This window comes from Poecilia reticulata, chromosome 13 (assembly GCF_904066995.2).
Source record: "Poecilia reticulata chromosome 13, P_reticulata-male-v2, whole genome shotgun sequence".
Taxonomy (NCBI): domain Eukaryota; kingdom Metazoa; phylum Chordata; class Actinopteri; order Cyprinodontiformes; family Poeciliidae; genus Poecilia; species Poecilia reticulata.
The window spans coordinates 1331594-1349221 of record NC_088842.1 but is presented as its reverse complement, the minus strand read 5'-3'; the positions used below and the strand labels follow the sequence as shown (position 1 = coordinate 1349221).

The 17628-nt window shown below is 40.6% G+C and overlaps 1 protein-coding gene across 2 annotated transcripts in view; it reads left to right on the top strand.

Moving 5' to 3' along the window:
* Positions 1-16984, top strand: part of nf1a (neurofibromin 1a) — a 123336-nt gene extending 106352 nt beyond the window's left edge. For both annotated transcript variants that reach the window (XM_008425150.3, XM_008425149.3), the window contains exons 41-57: positions 772-1051; positions 1206-1420; positions 1651-1712; positions 1796-1937; positions 3083-3184; positions 4246-4386; positions 4822-4948; positions 5174-5305; positions 5648-5783; positions 5883-6043; positions 8201-8323; positions 8654-8772; positions 8857-8957; positions 10715-10857; positions 10985-11031; positions 11808-12024; positions 12976-16984. In XM_008425150.3, coding sequence (XP_008423372.1) covers positions 772-1051; positions 1206-1420; positions 1651-1712; positions 1796-1937; positions 3083-3184; positions 4246-4386; positions 4822-4948; positions 5174-5305; positions 5648-5783; positions 5883-6043; positions 8201-8323; positions 8654-8772; positions 8857-8957; positions 10715-10857; positions 10985-11031; positions 11808-12024; positions 12976-13118 — 2391 coding nt within the window. In that variant the 3' untranslated portion in view covers positions 13119-16984. The remainder of the gene's footprint in view (positions 1-771; positions 1052-1205; positions 1421-1650; positions 1713-1795; positions 1938-3082; positions 3185-4245; positions 4387-4821; positions 4949-5173; positions 5306-5647; positions 5784-5882; positions 6044-8200; positions 8324-8653; positions 8773-8856; positions 8958-10714; positions 10858-10984; positions 11032-11807; positions 12025-12975) is intronic.
* Positions 16985-17628: the final 644 nt, after the last annotated feature.

Sequence of the window (17628 nt, the reverse complement as noted above, 5' to 3'; positions counted from 1 at the left end):
ATGGCCTCTTAGTGCATTTGGCTGAAATTAACATACATTTACACTGTTGAGAATCAAAATTTGCACAAATATTTGACTAATGTAATTATTAATAAAAAAAATGTATTTAAATTAATAAAGTTAGTTTCTTTAGGTAAATTGGGGAACCATCCATAAGCTGGAAGTAGAAGTCAAACTTGTGAATTAATTTCTTTCTCTGTGAGAAAGAAATTACTTCTGAATAGAATAAACTCTTCATACAACAAATAATGACCACTGATGCACTTTTTCAGAGACTTTATTAACAAAATAATCCAACATAACAGCTGAATTATCCCACAAATAACCTTTTTCTCTAAGTACTGACATGCAATATAACAAATGATGAAAAAGACATGAATGACATCAGACTTGTACAGCAGTTTTCAACCAGTCTTGGGTGCTTGTGTTTTAGTTTTTCTTGAGGATAAGCTCATCTGGGCCTTTGTTGGGTATTGTCATTTAAAAATAAATAATAATAAAAAAAATCATATGATATTGTGGTGTATTATAAGTGAAAAAAATGAATTTTTTATGAAGTTTCTGTTCTTAAGCTTTGCGTCTAAGAATTTAAATTAATGGCGTCCTTAACTGGGCTGCACAGTTGGTAGCACTGTTGCCTTGCAGCAAGAAGGTTCTGGTTCTGGGTTCTCTGTTGTTGTTGTTTTCCTCAACTGTCAAAGTAACTGCACAAGGCAGTCTCCTCCTTACATATGATTTTTAAGGTTTAATTATTGGCCTTTTCTTTGGCAGGTTATTGGTCGAATGTGTAAGATCATAGACAAGACATGCCTGTCACCAACTCCTACGCTGGAGCAGCACCTCATGTGGGATGACATTGCGATCCTGGCCCGCTACATGCTCATGCTGTCCTTTAACAACTCTCTGGACGTTGCAGCCCACCTGCCATACCTGTTCCATGTAGTGACTCTACTAGTAGCCACTGGGCCACTGTCCCTCAGAGCCTCTACCCATGGTTTAGTCATCAACATCATCCACTCCCTGTGCACCTGTTCACAGCTCAGCTTCAGCGGTAAGTAGCAATCATATTTGTCTGCTGATTTTTAAACATTGAAAGCTTTTCTAAAGTCAAAATCAATCTAAATACACAAAATATACACAAACTAATAAATAAGAAACTTGTGCCTTATGATAAAAAAATGTTTTGTTGTGTTAAATAATTACAGAGGAGACAAAGCAGGTTCTGAGGCTGAGCCTGACTGAGTTTTCGTTGCCAAAGTTCTATCTGCTGTTTGGCATCAGCAAAGTCAAATCAGCCGCCGTCATTGCCTTCCGCTCCAGCTACAGGGACCGCTCCTTCTCACCAGGCTCCTACGAGAGGGAAACCTTCGCTCTGTCCTCTCTGGAGACCGTAACTGAGGCCTTACTGGAAATTATGGAGGTCAGACAGATAACTATGCATCTGTTAAGCAGGATTCTGCCTCTTTGTCATAGTGGTTGATTCTCATAGAAAATGTTTTTTGAATAAATATTCACCACCATATTTTTTTATTCTTGTTCTATCCTTTTGTTTGCCACAGTAATAGTTTAGTTTACATATACCTAACAACTTTTCTTCGAGAGCACATAGCTACATGTATGCTTATTGTATTATTTCTCTTTTGACTCCAGGCCTGTATGAGAGACATCCCAACTTGTAAGTGGTTAGACCAGTGGACAGAGCTTGCTCAAAAGTATGTACCTCTTTAAGCTTTTTTTTTATGTATATAGTTTTGCTTAAGCTTTGAGGTACCTAATCTTTGTGCTTTGGTTGTAGATTTGCATTCCAGTACAACCCCTCCCTACAGCCCAGAGCCCTGGTGGTCTTTGGCTGCATCAGCAAGAGGGTGACTCATGGCCAGATCAAGCAGATCATCCGAATTCTCAGCAAAGCCAGCCCTTTGCTCAGCATAGACCGGGTAAGATCAGTCACAGTAACGTTCCATTCGGCTGCCTGATCCATCTTCATACCGTGCTGCAGTAACCCAAAAGTTATGATTATACTGCAGCAGGAGCCAATCCTTAAACTTTGACCTAATCATTAAATGACTCCACTTTCCTACCCACTTCAAACGATTTGCTAGATTTTGGAATGTAGGCAACCTAGACCCATAGGCTTCCTTGAAATGTGTTTTACTGGACTACTGCAAAGCTTCTCACTAGGATTCCTAGAAAGAGTCTGCAGAGGCTCCAGTACATCCAAAACTAGAATCCTGATGAGAAGGCACCAACATGACCATATCACTTCCATCCTCCTCTCTCTTGACTGGCTTCCCAGTTCCACCAGGATTGAATTCAAGGTTTCCCTCCTCACACACCGATGCCCCCCAACTATCAAAGAAATGCTGAACCTACAAAACACAACTTGCTCACTCTGCTCCAGTTCAGACAACACATGACAACACGATGTTCATTACACAGCACCTGATGAAACACATCAGGAGACTTTTTTTCACCAGGTGCTGTGTAATGATTGGATTGCACTGAGCTGAAGTCAATGAGAAGGACTTGTTTAGTTTCTCTTCTTTTCTAAGTGTGACAGAATGAAGCAAAATGTCACGGAGTCTTGCTTTGCTGTATGTACAGCGTCCAGGTAGTCCTGATAGATGGTGCTTGTTAAGGCATTGCAAGTTGGCAGCATATAGTCAGCGATTAAAGTCCAACCAGATAGTTTATAACAGATAAAGAGTTGCTGCACAATTGGTTTTCTGATCCTGGTGACAGTTTGTTCCTTTTGCACTCGGTTCTGCATGATCAGATTTAAAAACAGACAACAAGCTTATTTGTGGCTGGGTCTACTTCTATTGTTTTTGATTCATATCTTAATGTACTTGGTAATGGAGATAGTAAATGATATAATATGTTGTTTTTGTTATTGCCAAACACTTTTACTCTTGTGACGAAAGAATATTTTACCCTTAATGTAACATGTTGTTAAAAACTGTTAATATTGTGACTATTGGCGTCTCTCCTACATCCCTAAAGAGTCTGATTTTTGTGCTGCCCTGTGAGGTCAGTTCCCTGTCTCATGGGCATTCCCCCTCATTTCTGTGGACTGTTTTAGGGTCTGGAGAGCTGTTTGAAGGGACCCGACAATTACAACAGCCAAGTGTTAATTGAGGCCACTGTGATTGCTCTGACCAAGCTGCAGCCTCTACTCAGCAAGGTATGAAATTTATCCCTTCACCACTGTATTCAGCCATTTCTGATGCAAAATCTAATTTCCATTATTTTCATTTCATTGTGACTAGTAAAATGGAACTCTAAACTATATTCTTTCCATTTTAAAGATGAACACCAAACATGTCTGGTTTACATTCAAGGTCTACGGGCAGGTGCGTTGAGTGCCCGTCACAGTATGTTTCGAGGGACTAGCGCAGTGCGATTTGAAGTGTTTGACGCGTCAAGCACGTCCAACAAATAGGCTGGCAACAGAAAATAGTGGCCATAGTGATTCTGACTCGCCCTCGACGCGCCTCCACATAGACGTTGAATGGAAACCAGATGCGTCTGATGCTCAAAACGCGTTTGGTGTGAACACGCCATCAAGCGTCTGCATTCAAAGTGCACATGCGTCAAAACTTGAAGCGTCGGACGCGTTTTTGATGTGTGTGACCCGTTTGGTGTGAACACATCAATAGAACATCCCAAAAACCTATATGCAGTCAAAATTTGCCATCCCATAAACTGGGAGATATATTCCCCTCTGGGGTGAGAGGTCACAGGCTCCTTTTTACCTAGAGTATAAAAGCCAGATGTTCTATTTGACTGCAACATCTGTTCAGAGACGTTAAATTGACAGGTAAATCTCCTCACCAGATAGTAACACGTCTATTAGTGACACAGCAGAAAATCTTCAGTTTTACTATGATCAGTTCATGACACTGAAACAACTTTTCAGTCAAATGGCTTTCAGAATGATCAGCGCTAAATAAAATGTTTCTTTGTACATTTTGCTGCCCTCACTAACGTTAAAGTTATGGGTGACTATATGCAGGTTAAAGATAAATCCTCATATCCTGTCATTTAGAACCAACCACCAAAGCGAAAACTTGCCCATGTTGCTCTGCTACCACAATTACAAACTTTGAATTTTCTCCTAGTTTGGGAAGTTTGAATTAGGGATAATGATCCTCTTATACATATTTTTAAGTCGTTGGTAATGGGGGGCCGTCATTGTTGCTGTTAAATGATTTGCTTCCTGTGTGAATGAATATGTGTTTGCAGGACTCGCCGATGCACAAAGCTCTGTTCTGGGTGGCAGTAGCTGTGCTGCAGCTGGATGAAGTCAACTTGTACTCTGCTGGAACTGCCCTTTTGGAGCAGAATCTTCACACTCTTGACACAATGCGGATCTTCAATGACAAGGTAGAGCTTACAAGGGCTGAAAAAAGCACCGTCATAATGCCTGTATACTTTGACGTCTTGTGGTCAAAATTCATCGTAAGAAAGAGAACATTGTCAGAGAACTTGTCTGTTTTCTTTTAGGTCAAAGCATAGATGTATGAAAATAACAACAGAACTGACTGTCTTAGAATAGCTGCTAGCTTGTTTTTAGCCAGCAGAGTTTCTTCTTCCTTTGCTGTGACTGTTAGATTACTGCAGTCATTAAAATGAAATGTTCACACACTTAAAGCATTTTCATTTACTTATCAGAACTTTTCACATGAATCACTTTCATTAACTGAAATACTAAAATGCTATATTTTTACTACTTCTACACCATTCATAGAAAAGTCCTGTTAATAAAGATGGCATGGTGATATGGAGCATTTTAACCAAATCTTCTGTTTACTTCTTCAGAGTCCAGAGGAAGTTTTCATGGAAATTAGGCGTCCTTTAGAATGGCACTGTAAGCAGATGGATCATTTTGTGGGCCTCAATTTTAGTGCTAACTTCAACTTTGCCTTAGTGGGCCACTTACTCAAAGGTAAGGCCGTTTCCTTTTTCACTCTCTTGACTAATCATTTATTGTTTTATCACTTACCGGAAAAATTGTTAATGTAGTTAAATCCTAAGTTAGAAGTAAATGCTTTGACTTTTGATCAGTTCGTCCACAGTGTTTGTGAATAATTGTTGTTCATGAGCAAACAGGCATTTTCTTAGCTAGTGTCAGGTTATCTATAGTTCTCATGTTCTGCTTTTGTCCCTGCAGGCTACAGACACCCGTCTCCCACCACCGTGGCGAGGACAGTGCGGATCCTGCACACACTGTTGGCTCTAACAAGCAAACATTTGAAATGTGACAAGTTTGAGGTCAACACTCAGAGCGTGGCTTATTTAGCTGGTAAAAACCAACATGCAATACATCCTTCAGATGTTCACCTTCATTACTACATAATATTGTTTTTAAAACTGAGGACAAGCCCACACTAATGTGGCCCAGGCACAGAGAAAGTTTCACTAAGTTGTGCACTTCTATGAACTTGCAGCTCAAAATGGTTATTGCTCGGTACGCATCAAAAGTTTTCTATCATCTGCTGCTGTCTTGTTTGTGAAAGCCTTGTTGTTTCCTTATGAGGTTTGTTAGACTGTGAATAAACACAAATACGATGACCGCACCTCATATTCAGCTTATTTTGGTCATACAGAGATGACCTTTTTTTGACTACCTGTACTTTTTCTGCAGCCTTGCTCACTGTGTCAGAGGAAGTCAGAAGTCGATGTAGCCTCAAACACAGGAAGTCGCTGCTTATTTCTGAGCTGTCTGTGGACCCTGTACCTATGGAGACCTACACCAGTCACATCACCAACCCCAAATGCAGGTGTGCTAACAAATGGGACTTTGTTCTATTCCCTCCCATAATCCACCGAACCAGAATAAATGAAATGCTGCATGTTTGCTCACAATGTTTTATTTTCAGAACTGTGCAAGAGCCTCAGCCGTGGACATCGCCTCAGGTTTCAGAGCGCTACCTTTCCACCCATCATTACCCCACGATGGGCCAGATAAGCCCGCGAACGCGCAAATCCATGAGCCTGGACATGGGCCAACCATCACAGGCCAACACAAAGAAGCTTCTCGGTATTTAATCTTTCCCACATAATAATGTCCATGTTATGTTTAATATGGTGTGTGTGTGTGTATATGTATGTATGTGTATACATACAGTGGTGTAAAAAAGCAGTTAACACTTTATTTGATGGGATGTGCCTAAGACTGAGATGACATAAATGTTATGAAGATGAATGAGTCTTTATGAATGTTTATGACTGTTGTCGTGAAGTGTCATTCGGTAAAAAATGACACTTTTAATACAAGCTTAATGCAACTTTGCAACTTAAAGTGTTATTATTTATTGAATAATGTAAGGTTGAGACTTTTAATGGACTTTTAATGCGAACTTTCTTTAAAAGTGTCATTATTTACTGAATGACACTTGATAACAATTCATAAACATTCATGAAGACTTCATGTTCATAACATTTACCGTATTTTCCGCACTATAAGGCGCACCGGATTATAAGGCGCACCTTCAATAAATGGCCTATTTTAAAACCTTTTTCATATATAAGGCGCATAGAATAGACGCTTCAGTTTGGGTTGCCAATTTGTTCCGTACTCTATTATTACACATCCAGATTTGTAAAGAAGTGGTCCCCGAATACATTATATAGTAGGCTGCCCCAGTCATTGTTTCACTCACGGTGTTGGTGTTGCGATATTGTGCCCAACTGCATTCTGGGTAACACAGACCAACCGACACGCTGCCGACACAGTCTCTGTCTCTCTTCCTCCGCCCCTCCCCTGGCTTTGAATGTATTATCAAACTTTATTAACAAACCAGCGTTCTGACAACTATCCCAGCATGCACCGCGCACTTCTTCTTCTACGGGCAAAAATGAAGTCGGCGGCTGCTTACCGTAGTTGCTAGAACTATTGTGGCTCAATATTGGTCCATATATAAGGCGCACCGGATTATAAGGCGCACTGTCGGCTTTTGAGGAAATTGAAGGTTTTTAGGTGCCTTATAGTGCGGAAAATTCGGTATGTTTTCATGTCAGTCACACCCCATCAAATAAAGTTTTACCAAAAAGGTTTGCTTCCTTCCTCATTTTCTTTTTTTTTTTGCATGTTTGACACACTTCAATATTTCACAACATAAAACCAATTTAAATATTAGTCAACACAAGAAAACACAAAAGGCAATTTTTAAATGAAGGTGTCTTATTGAGGGAGAAAAAAAATACAAACCCACATGGCCTTGTGTGTAAAAGTAATCCCCCCCCCTATTAAAACAGTATTGTACTTCATAGTTTAACACAGGGCCACATAGTTTTGGATTTTTTTTCTCTTTTAATAAAAACACCTTCATTTAAAATTTTCATTTTGTGTTAATTTGTTGTATTGCTTTTAGAAATTATCTAGTACTTATTACTTTAGACCAGTGGTTTCCAAACATTTTCTGGGCCCCCCCTATGGATTACAAATGGTTGTCTGGTTGAACGATGTGTGTAAAGAGGGGAGGGGGGGCGAATGAATGTATGTTGCTGGACATAGACAACATCGGTAGCCTACAGGCTACTTGTTAAGCTTAAGGTGCTGTGTTGATATTAGCTAGTCATCTTTTAGCTAACATTACCTGCATCCAGCAGCTTTACTCAACTCAGTCTGTTAGTTTGGGGGAAAAACTGTGAAAAGTTCTTGGCGTTTTTCTGGTTTGCTGCCATGATTCTAACACACCTGCGTAGCTCTGCCAGCAGCAGCAGGTCTCCTTCACTGCTGCACAGGTGGAAACCCAGCACGAGCGTCGTAGCGCTCATGTTGCGTTTAAAGGCGCAACATGAGCGCTCCTCCTGTTTTACGGAGGCTCCAGAGAAACCTCTGTTAGTTTATAAAATATGGACTACTTATTCTTATTAAACATGGGGAACCAATATGTAGTTTTATACTTTCACCTTTTTGTCTTTCTTTTGGTTTGTTTTGTTTGTATTTCCTTCTAATTCATGTAAAGCACTTTGAACTGCCTTGTTGCTGATAAGGTGCTACTATAATAAAATGACCTTACCTTCTTTCATTAATATTTAAATTGGTTTGATTTTCTGAAACGCTGAAGTGTGGCAAACATGCAAAATACATATATGTATATTTGTGTAGATGTATAATATATATAACTTATATCTAATTGAATCTATGTGGCTCTTCAGTTGGGTTGTCTAATGTATTCACTGTCTGTTCCAGGTACTAGGAAGAGCTTTGATCATCTCATATCAGACTCTAAAGCACCAAAAAGGCCAGAGATGGAGGCGGGGATGACGACCCCCCCGAAGATGAGGCGTGTAGCAGAAAATGACTACGAGATCGGTAACAAAACGGATAAACTGAACACAATTCCACACCGAACACATCGGCAGCGTAAGACATGTGACAAAAAATACATTTACTTTCTATTGACCCACCCACTTGGGGCCTACACTTCAACCCATGAGGCCCAGCGTTATTTGAAGCGGTTCTTAAAACAAACACTTATGCTTGTGGACATACTTGCAGTGATCTGTTCTGTCTTAGCAAAATTCATCCAGTATTATAAAAGAATGTGTCATGCTGCTTTCAATGTGGCTTTTGTGTGTTTTCTATTTTTTTGTTTTCTAAACGAGCAGTTTGTAATTCTGATCTTTATTGTTACTGGTAAAGAGACACAAAGAATTGGAAATTCTCACCTGCGAAAGGTGTCTGTATCAGAGTCTAATGTTCTGCTGGATGAGGAGGTGCTGACTGACCCCAAAATCCAGGCTCTGCTGCTCACTGTGCTGGTGAGTTCTGAAGCTCAGTCCTTGTAGAGATGATGTGGTACCTCCAAACTGTGACCGTGCTTTTCAAGTTCTTCTCTTCTTCAGGCAACCCAGGTTAAGTACACCACAGATGACTTTGACCAACGGATTTTGTACGAATACTTAGCCGAAGCCAGTGTTGTGTTTCCTAAAGTTTTTCCAGTCGTGTAAGTTCTAAATACTGTATTTCTCACTTGATCAGTTCATGCACTTGAAATGACCTTTGTAATGAACTTGATTTTTGACTGGAGATGCTTGTTTTTGAGTTCCATTTTCACATTCCACACTGTGCTAGCTCATTAAAGTTAGGCTTTCTCTCACCCTAATTTGTATACAGTAAAAAGAAAAACTATTGTGTCTTTTTTTCTGGTTTTGCTTTTTCTCTCTCTTTTTTTTCTTCCTAAACTACCTTTCAAAATAAAAGGTACAGGTGCTGCCTCTATCTAGCCTCCTTACTGCTCAGCCTTAAAATAGCGCCCCTTAGCTACAACCATTAATTACGTAGATGGAGGAGAACATTCCAGACCAGGGGTGGGCAATCCTGGTCCTGGAGGGCCGCTGTCCTGCAACTCTTGGATGTCTCCCTGGTCCAACAGACTTGAGTCCAACAGCTGAATCACCTCCTAACTGCAGGCAGGTTCTCCAGAGTCCTGCTAACAACCTCATTATTTGACTCAGGTGTGTTGAAGTAGAGATGCATCTAAAAGTTACAGGAGACCCTCCAGACCTGGAGTTGCCCACCCCTGTTCCAGACTGTGCGGCTAAAACAATGAATAAGACCTGGAGGAGGTGACCAGTCCTGTGCATTACTGGCTACATGTTTAAGACTGAAGGCTCACAGGTGAGCCAGAACCTAGAACTACTGACAGCTTAGTGAACAGAGATCATTTAAATGGTAGAAGAGCAGATATTGGAATGGAAAACATGTTAACAGACCTGGAAATGCTAACTGCTAAGAAAATTTTGGAAATGTATCTTTACATCTGCAAATATTTAGATATTTTTATGAGAATATATATACTAAGATAACATAGATTAATAATAATCATACATACAATTAGGCTAAAAAATATTCATACCTCTGGAAAATGTAGTAACTCTCTCCACCGACCTTCTTCCAGGTCACAGCTGGGACTCTGGCTTTGTTGTCTCTGCTCCCCATCGTTCTTCCCCTCGCTGCCTCTGCTGTGTTATGGTGGTACTGCACTAAATTTCCTCCTGATTTTGTCGTTTATTCTGGATCCCATCTAGTAATCATTCGGGCAGCTAAGCCTCCATGCAGACGTGTGCCCTGCAGATCACCATGTTAGTTGACATTGTTAGTGGTGAAATCTTGGCTTCCCAGCTGGATGACTCTCACCCAAGGCTAAAATAATTTTGTGTTTTTCCCCTCCCCATGTCCAGACCAACTGCAGCCTGAACAACCACACAAAAACAAGTTTTAACCACACCTGAACGAACAAAACCTCCTTGAGCTCAGCTGCTGGGCTCCGTTCTCCTCCAGTTACGTCACACAAGCCGCGTGTTTTTTCTAGGAGAGCTTTTTCGTTGGTTCAACACTTTCAAACATTCGCCAGCTTATTAGAGACCAAGAACAACAACCAGATTTACAGTTTCACCTCAGAAAATATTTTTCTACCATTTAAAAGAACTTTCAATATGCACTTTAAACTACCAATGAACAAAGTGAAATGCCTGTTCCTGCCCTCTGTCTGACCTGTAGTTTGTGTCGAGTTTTTCTATGTGTTTGTAATGTTCCTCTCATTCATAGTATAGTTTCACTTCTTTTCAAAAAGCTGACATTTTCCTCTATCCCAGTCTCATGTATTATCATTTACTCTAACACAAAGTTCTCAAGCACATTGCCACATTTCAGTAGTCAACTTTTGACTATAGGTAACATGTTTAATTGTGCACTCCTCAGTTATAACTTATTGGACTCCAAGATCAACACTGTGCTGTCCATGTGCCAAGACATCAACCTCCTGAACCCGGTCCATGGCATCGTACAGAGCGTGGTGTACCACGAGGAATCCCCTCCTCAGTACCAGCCTTCATATTTACAAAGTATGGCATTTTGTCTTCTTCGCACCTTTACAGATGGAACGTCTTCTACAGTCATGTGATCTGAAGTGGATACATCTGCACTGTCAGCTCTTAAGTGTCACCTGTCTCATTCATTTTTATTTAACAGGTTTTGGCTTTAATGGGCTGTGGAGATTTGCTGGACCTTTTTCTAAGGTATGGATGTTTCCTTTTCCTATTATGTCTTTGTTTTGTTCTGGAGCATCCTTAGAGCTATGCAGTACTTGTGTGGCTAAGTTGGTATAACAATAAAAGAAGGAAGTGCATGTACTGTCAAATTCACATGCAGTTAAAGCAGAAAACAAACATGCATCTTCTGCTTTGGAGATTTTAGTGAGTAATAACTGCACAGTATTCAGCTACATTTCTATACTTTGACTTCATTTCTACACACACGCACACACACACACACACACACACTCTCACACTCATAGTATCAGCAGATACTATGCCACCCCACAACCACCAACCTACAACATCAGACTACTGTGTTCTTGCCTAAGTTACAACTTTTGCCAGTTTGGTGACTAGAATAATGTCTTTAATGAACTGTGAGCGTTAGACTTAATTATTGTAACCAAACAAAAGTTTCATAGAACATTAGGTCTGCTGATTGAACAACGCAGCAACATTTGTATTCTTACAAAGTGGTGATAAATTGCATTATCTAAAAAAATGAGATAATATAATTTTAGGTTTTAAATGTTACAGAAACAACATTTTTGCTGGCTGCTCATTTACGACTGAGTCAAATCCCATTCTGCTGTTTGGCTTTAGAAGCGGGTCACATGCAGAAGAGTATTTTCTGGTTGATGTTATATTGTTTATTGCATTTCTGATGAACAGGAAGTATATTTTTTATGGTTTTCTGAATCAACACTGGGTCAACTGTCCGCATTGTAAGCATTCATCTTTTTTTTCTGTCCCTGCAGCAAACACAGATCCCAGACTATGCTGAGCTGATTGTGAAGTTTTTGGAAGCGTTGATCGACAGCTACCTGCCCACAGCCGATGAAGAGAGAGGAGAGGAACAACTACGAACTCCCACATCCCCGTATCCTCCCAGCAGCCAAAGCCAGCTGAGCATCACTGCCAATCTGAACCTGTCAAACTCCATGACCTCACTGGCCACATCACAACACTCCCCAGGTGTGACCACCACCCCCCGCCCCCCTCCACCCAAACACAAATACACACTGTCAGTCAGACCTGCTTCAGAGTTTAATATTTCTTTTGGTCTAAGCTGCCTTACCCTTTAAATGTTCTTTTTTAGTTGGATAAAGAAAAATATACAACTGATTGGATTCACAAGTGAATGTTTTTAGATCTTAAATACAAATGGTAAACCATCACAGTAGTTATGAAGTCGACTGTAAAGGGGTAAAAGTTCCAGGGCTGCGCGGTGTGATGGCATGCGTAACACAGATCGCCTCCACAGCAGAGATGATGGGATTATCTACAGAGCAGATGGTTTCTTCCTATTCCTTCAGCTTCATGGATTCACTTTTATGTTGCAAGGCTGCTGTGATTGAGGTTCTTGCTTACTCATTAATTTAACTTTACCATAAAATTTTACTTGTAAGTTGTAAAAATAAATTATTAAAACTATTTGCATGACTATAAAAGTCATCATGTTTTCTTCTTTGTCCATCAAGGAGGTCATGTAGTCATTTGATTCAGGTGTTCTGGGACTGACACACACTTAAGACATTCAGGACAGTGGTCCCTAGGGTCAGGGTTAGGTTAGGGTCAGGGTCAGGGGCCACTGCTTTAGATTCTAGTGGAAGAAAGTGAAAGTACAGGGGGAATAATTCATCAGCAGCAGAACTAAAACTGACAACATTTAGCTGCAGTTTAGACTCCAAAACAGCAGGAGGACATTTTAAGAAGTTTTTTCCACACTATGTGCAGAAGGTCAAGTTAGCCGCCTGCCAGGCTAAATTAACCCTCAACATTTACAGTATGAAAGGATCTTATGATGGAATTGTTGTAGGTCAACTTAACCTCTGACGTTTTCTATGTAGGTCATCAAGCTTGCACTGCGGGAGTCATACGCTTTGTTTTCGGTAGAATGCATCTGTCCTTCCTTTGTTCCTCCAGGTGTGGATAAGGAGAATGTCCAGCTGTCCCCCAGCTCTGCTCTGTCCAGTGGAGGACGCATTCGCCATGGGTCTGCCAGTCAGGTCCAGAAGCAGCGCAGCGCCGGCAGCTTTAAGAGACCCAGCATTAAGAAAATAGTCTGACCGCCCCTCCAGGCCGAGCCGCCAGCCTTCACGCTGCGCTCTCTGTTTACACTCTAGTTTCTCCTTGTTCTTCATTCTCGCTGCATTGGCAAAACAAGTGAAAGAAGGAGGGTGAACTGAACGCAGGCGTTTCTCTCCTTATTCTTTGACGGCAAAAGGTATGGGAGATGCTTCTGATCTCACTATGCTCTGTGTGGAAGCTTTTCCTACCTGCAGGAAGTGACGACAGGGACACTTCAGCATTACGTTGACACTGACACAGAGGGACATGTGGTTAAAGTTCCTGGTTCTGAGTCAATCAGATACACAACATGAGAGCAGCGCAGTGTGATGGGACCAACATATTCGATCCGCTTGGACATATCAGTTGCTCTCTCTACCCTGTACATATTTGACATAGACTGATGATGTACATCCAGTCCTTTATGCTAAATTTGCTGTTTTCTCTATGGTGTGCCTTTGTATGTGTTTTTCTATATTTACACTTTGTAAAGTAAAAGTCAAACCTTGCTGGACACAATAAACAGGTACTAATTATGAAGACAGGCTACTCATATCAAGCTGCCATGATCTGCCTGCGGTGATGGTCAAACAACAGTTAACCCCGATGCCTGACACTATTTACTCCTGTAGAAGTAGATGATGCTACACAAATCTTCCTGTTCTCAAAACTCTTTCCAAAAATATCTTTTTTTTTTACACTTATCCATAATATTACAAAACACTATGAAAAATACAACCATGTAAATACCTGCTAATATTTTTGGTTTCATTGCTTTTCTGTTTTTCCAATGATACATTTTTAGCAGCAAAAACATGTTATTCAAGATTTGTGTAAAGGGCAATAATCTGTAGCTCTCCAAATGCTTTTCCCCTTCGATTAGCAACAGAGCAAACGACTCGCCGGGGAACATCGGGTGTCGCATCGCACACCGCTACAGCCGACCCAGGGAGGCGGTCGTTTTGGTTTTCACCTAAACTTTTTTCGGTCTTTGTTTTTGTTTTCTTGCCATCGACAGGCAATATTATCTATTGTTTATAGATGGTAAACAATAGTAATATTGTTTATTATCTATCTCTGTGTTGGTTCTGTTTTGTTTTTTGTTTTTGACTTGTCTGCAGAACGCACAGAGATGACCGAAACAAACAAAAAAAACCTCACAAATTCATAATCATGGAGACTGGCCAGCAAACAGCAAAGCACCCATGTTCTATGAGAAGACATTCTCCGTACTTGTGCTTCTTCTTTTACCATCGCCACTTCCCCCTCACACTCCACTGTCTCCAGGAATATGACAACTATCTCTGCTTTTTCTGTAAAGCTGTGTGGCGTTAGGTTTGCAGCAGGATAATACTGAGTGTGACATGCCACTGCAGATTGTTCAGGGTTCTCAAATGTTTGGAACCCAGGTTTTGCAGTTTAGTTCTGTTCTTATGTTTTAGCGAGTATCTGGTAGCTGCTGTCCTCCATCATGGTAAAAAGATTTCCCTGCCTATGGTAAGACAGGCAGTTGAGATTAAAGAAATGCACCATGACGGCATGATGTTCATTAAGGCTGAGTTTGGGTTGGGAAAATGGAAGTAGTATTCTAAAATTGCTCCCTGTCAGCATGAAGATGGGCAGGGAGCTCCTTTAGAGACGAGGTGAAAAGGTTTCCCTGTGAGGTGTGTGATTCAGTCAGCCATAACGCGTGTTCGGAGACTGAAGTGTAATTAGTGACCTGTGGTTTAAGCAAGTTCCCACCATTTTCATTTATACATTTACACAGATCTTGGCTACTTCTACATGGAACATATGCATCTGGTTTAGTCTGAGATGTCAGTGATTAGTGCCTGCAAGTTTAGGACCCACAGATAATGTTAAATTATGCCCATCACTGTGTGTTTGATGTCAGAATTACAGAAACAGTCTCTCAGTGTTCTTGAATGAACGCTGAGTGACTTAGTTTGTGAATGTTTGGTTGTTTAAAACCCCTTAATTTTCACCCCCAAACGGGTTCATGTAAGTCAGTGGTCCCCAAACTACGGCCCGTCTCCACATTTGGTCCGGCCCCCTGAACAATACCAGAGAGCATTCAGATTTTTTTTTTTTCATATACCGTATTTTCCAGACTATAAGCCGTTTATATGTGGATTTTTCTTCAACCACCAGGGGGCTCTTTAGCAGAAAGTGAATCATTGGAAGTCAAAATTGGAAATCAAAGAAGAAAGCGCCCATTAAAACGGAATTAGGTTTTAATAGGGAATTGAAATTTGAGAATGTCGTTGATCAGTTAAATAGCATTGAGGGGAAAAAGAAGATTTTTCGGGGGGGGAGTTAAAATACTGGGATCATTATGAGAATTGGAGGTATAGATATTAGGATCCAGTAGATGGCAGTAGTGCAACAATAATGGATGCAAGCTGCTGTTGAAATCTAAAGAAGAAGAAGAAGGAGCCCATTTTCATTTAGCACATGCTAGTAGCAACACGAAGGATCAGCACTTTCACTGTTACAGTTATCGTTCAGAAACTACCGTAATCAGTTCAGTTAAATCTAAACTTGGCAACTTTTTCTTTTTCAACCGTAATAAATGTGATATTCAGTTGACCTGTTATGACTCAAATGTTGGCTGTCCGCCTCCCTCTGCTGCTGCTGCATCGCTGTGGAAAACCTGGAGCGGCAGAGATATCTGAGGCTTATATGTGTATGTTTACTGTTTTAAAAAAAAACTTTGTTGTTGTGGTTTATAGTCTGGTGCGGCTCATAGTTAGGAAAATACGGACTATAATCCTTCCTGGATTTTTTCTGTGAAGAACCCAGAGAGGGTTATTTGATTGTGCTTTCTGGAAACCAATACATTTTTACACTTAGGCTCTCCTACAATCATCACACTTTTTCTGTTACAAACTGACTCCGGCCCCCAGCAGAGAAGGGAAAAGTTATGAGGCCCTCACAGGAAAAGGTTTGGGGACCCCTTTTTAAGTAATTGGGTCCGTGAGGACAGCAGTGTCTTTATGACGATTAACGACTCAAAGCTGCAGTATGTAACTTTTCCAAAAATGTTTTTTTTTTTTTTTTTACATATTTGTTCAGACTGTCACCATGTTGTGAGATGTAACCTGTGAAAAGATCAGTCTCCTCCACCTCCTCCCAGTAACTGCTATTGCCATCTGCAGAAATCCACCGCTCCCAGTCAAAAACAATCAGGAAGGTCTCAGCGCCATCAGTCAGCCTTGTGATACACACTGCTAAATGTGTACACAAGTGATGGACAACTTACTGTTCCAGTAAAGCTGTCTATCCACCGTCTCTGGTGGCTTTGCTAACTAGCCTGAGTATTCATGGAAGGCTGTGCTGCGGTGAAATGGCTGTAACACAGCAGAGAGCAAAGGAAGCGCTAACACCCTTAACCGGCCTCTGATTGTTGACTGCCCAGTTTTTGCTCAAACACACTTAAAAAGCCACGCCCGGATTTCTTCCTGAAACGTGCAACATGTTCACCTTTGACCTAAAAGAATCTGAGGGCAGCTCTCTGAGACTGACTGCAGAACAGATTATGTATCCAGAACTTATGAAACAAACAGATGACTTGCACTAAGTTTAAATGGGTCATGGCTTTGTAAAGATGATGAAAAAAAAATCCAATTGTGGCATGTTCTTTTAATGTTATGCAAAATCTGTCGAGTATGTTCTGAGTAGTCTGAGTTTTGTTTTTAATCCAGTATGTGTGATAATTGTAAAGATTTTGTGTACAATTTGAGATGATATATTTACTACACTGTACATACCTGTGATAATGTATCTTTTTGTTTTTGTAAAGCAGGTAGTTTCTGTATCATAACACGTATTAGTGTTAGTAATAAAAGGTTCTGCTAGTGCCTGATATTGTCTTCTATAAACTTCAATACTTCTGATTTATTAATAGAAGAGTTTGTGTTTTCCAGCTACTTTGTGCCATTTTATACCACAATCACATAACTACATTACCTTCAGCTCTTATACTTTTGTAGATATATATAGAAATGTATTAAACATTTTACTTCATAATTCAACGCTTTGAAATTAGTCATCACAACATGGCTCCTCTGTTAACTCTTTGTTTTTACCAGCGTTGCACTGAGAAGCAGCTCGTTTAATGAGCTCAGCTGGTGTGCAGTTGCACCAGGTGTTTGCTAATTGCTGCTGGCTAGTCTGAAGGAGCTGCTCTGTAAGGTGGAAGCTGCAGCTCAGAGGAGGAGCTTTGTCCTCGAGGCGACGCTCAGTCCACTCAGTCGATTTGCACAGCTGAATGGTTGCCAAGGGAGATTAAAGAATTTCTCAAACAGGATCACATACCACTGCATATGTTTTTGATGAGAGAATAACATAACATGATTTAAAGCTCAAAACAGTCAATTGTACATAATTCTGACGCTTTAACACATTTGCAATGCCCACATGATGGTTCTTTGGAGCCATTAAAACCAGAGACACAACACTGTGTGTAACACAAAGTGTTACACACACAAACTATTCCATCTGTTATTT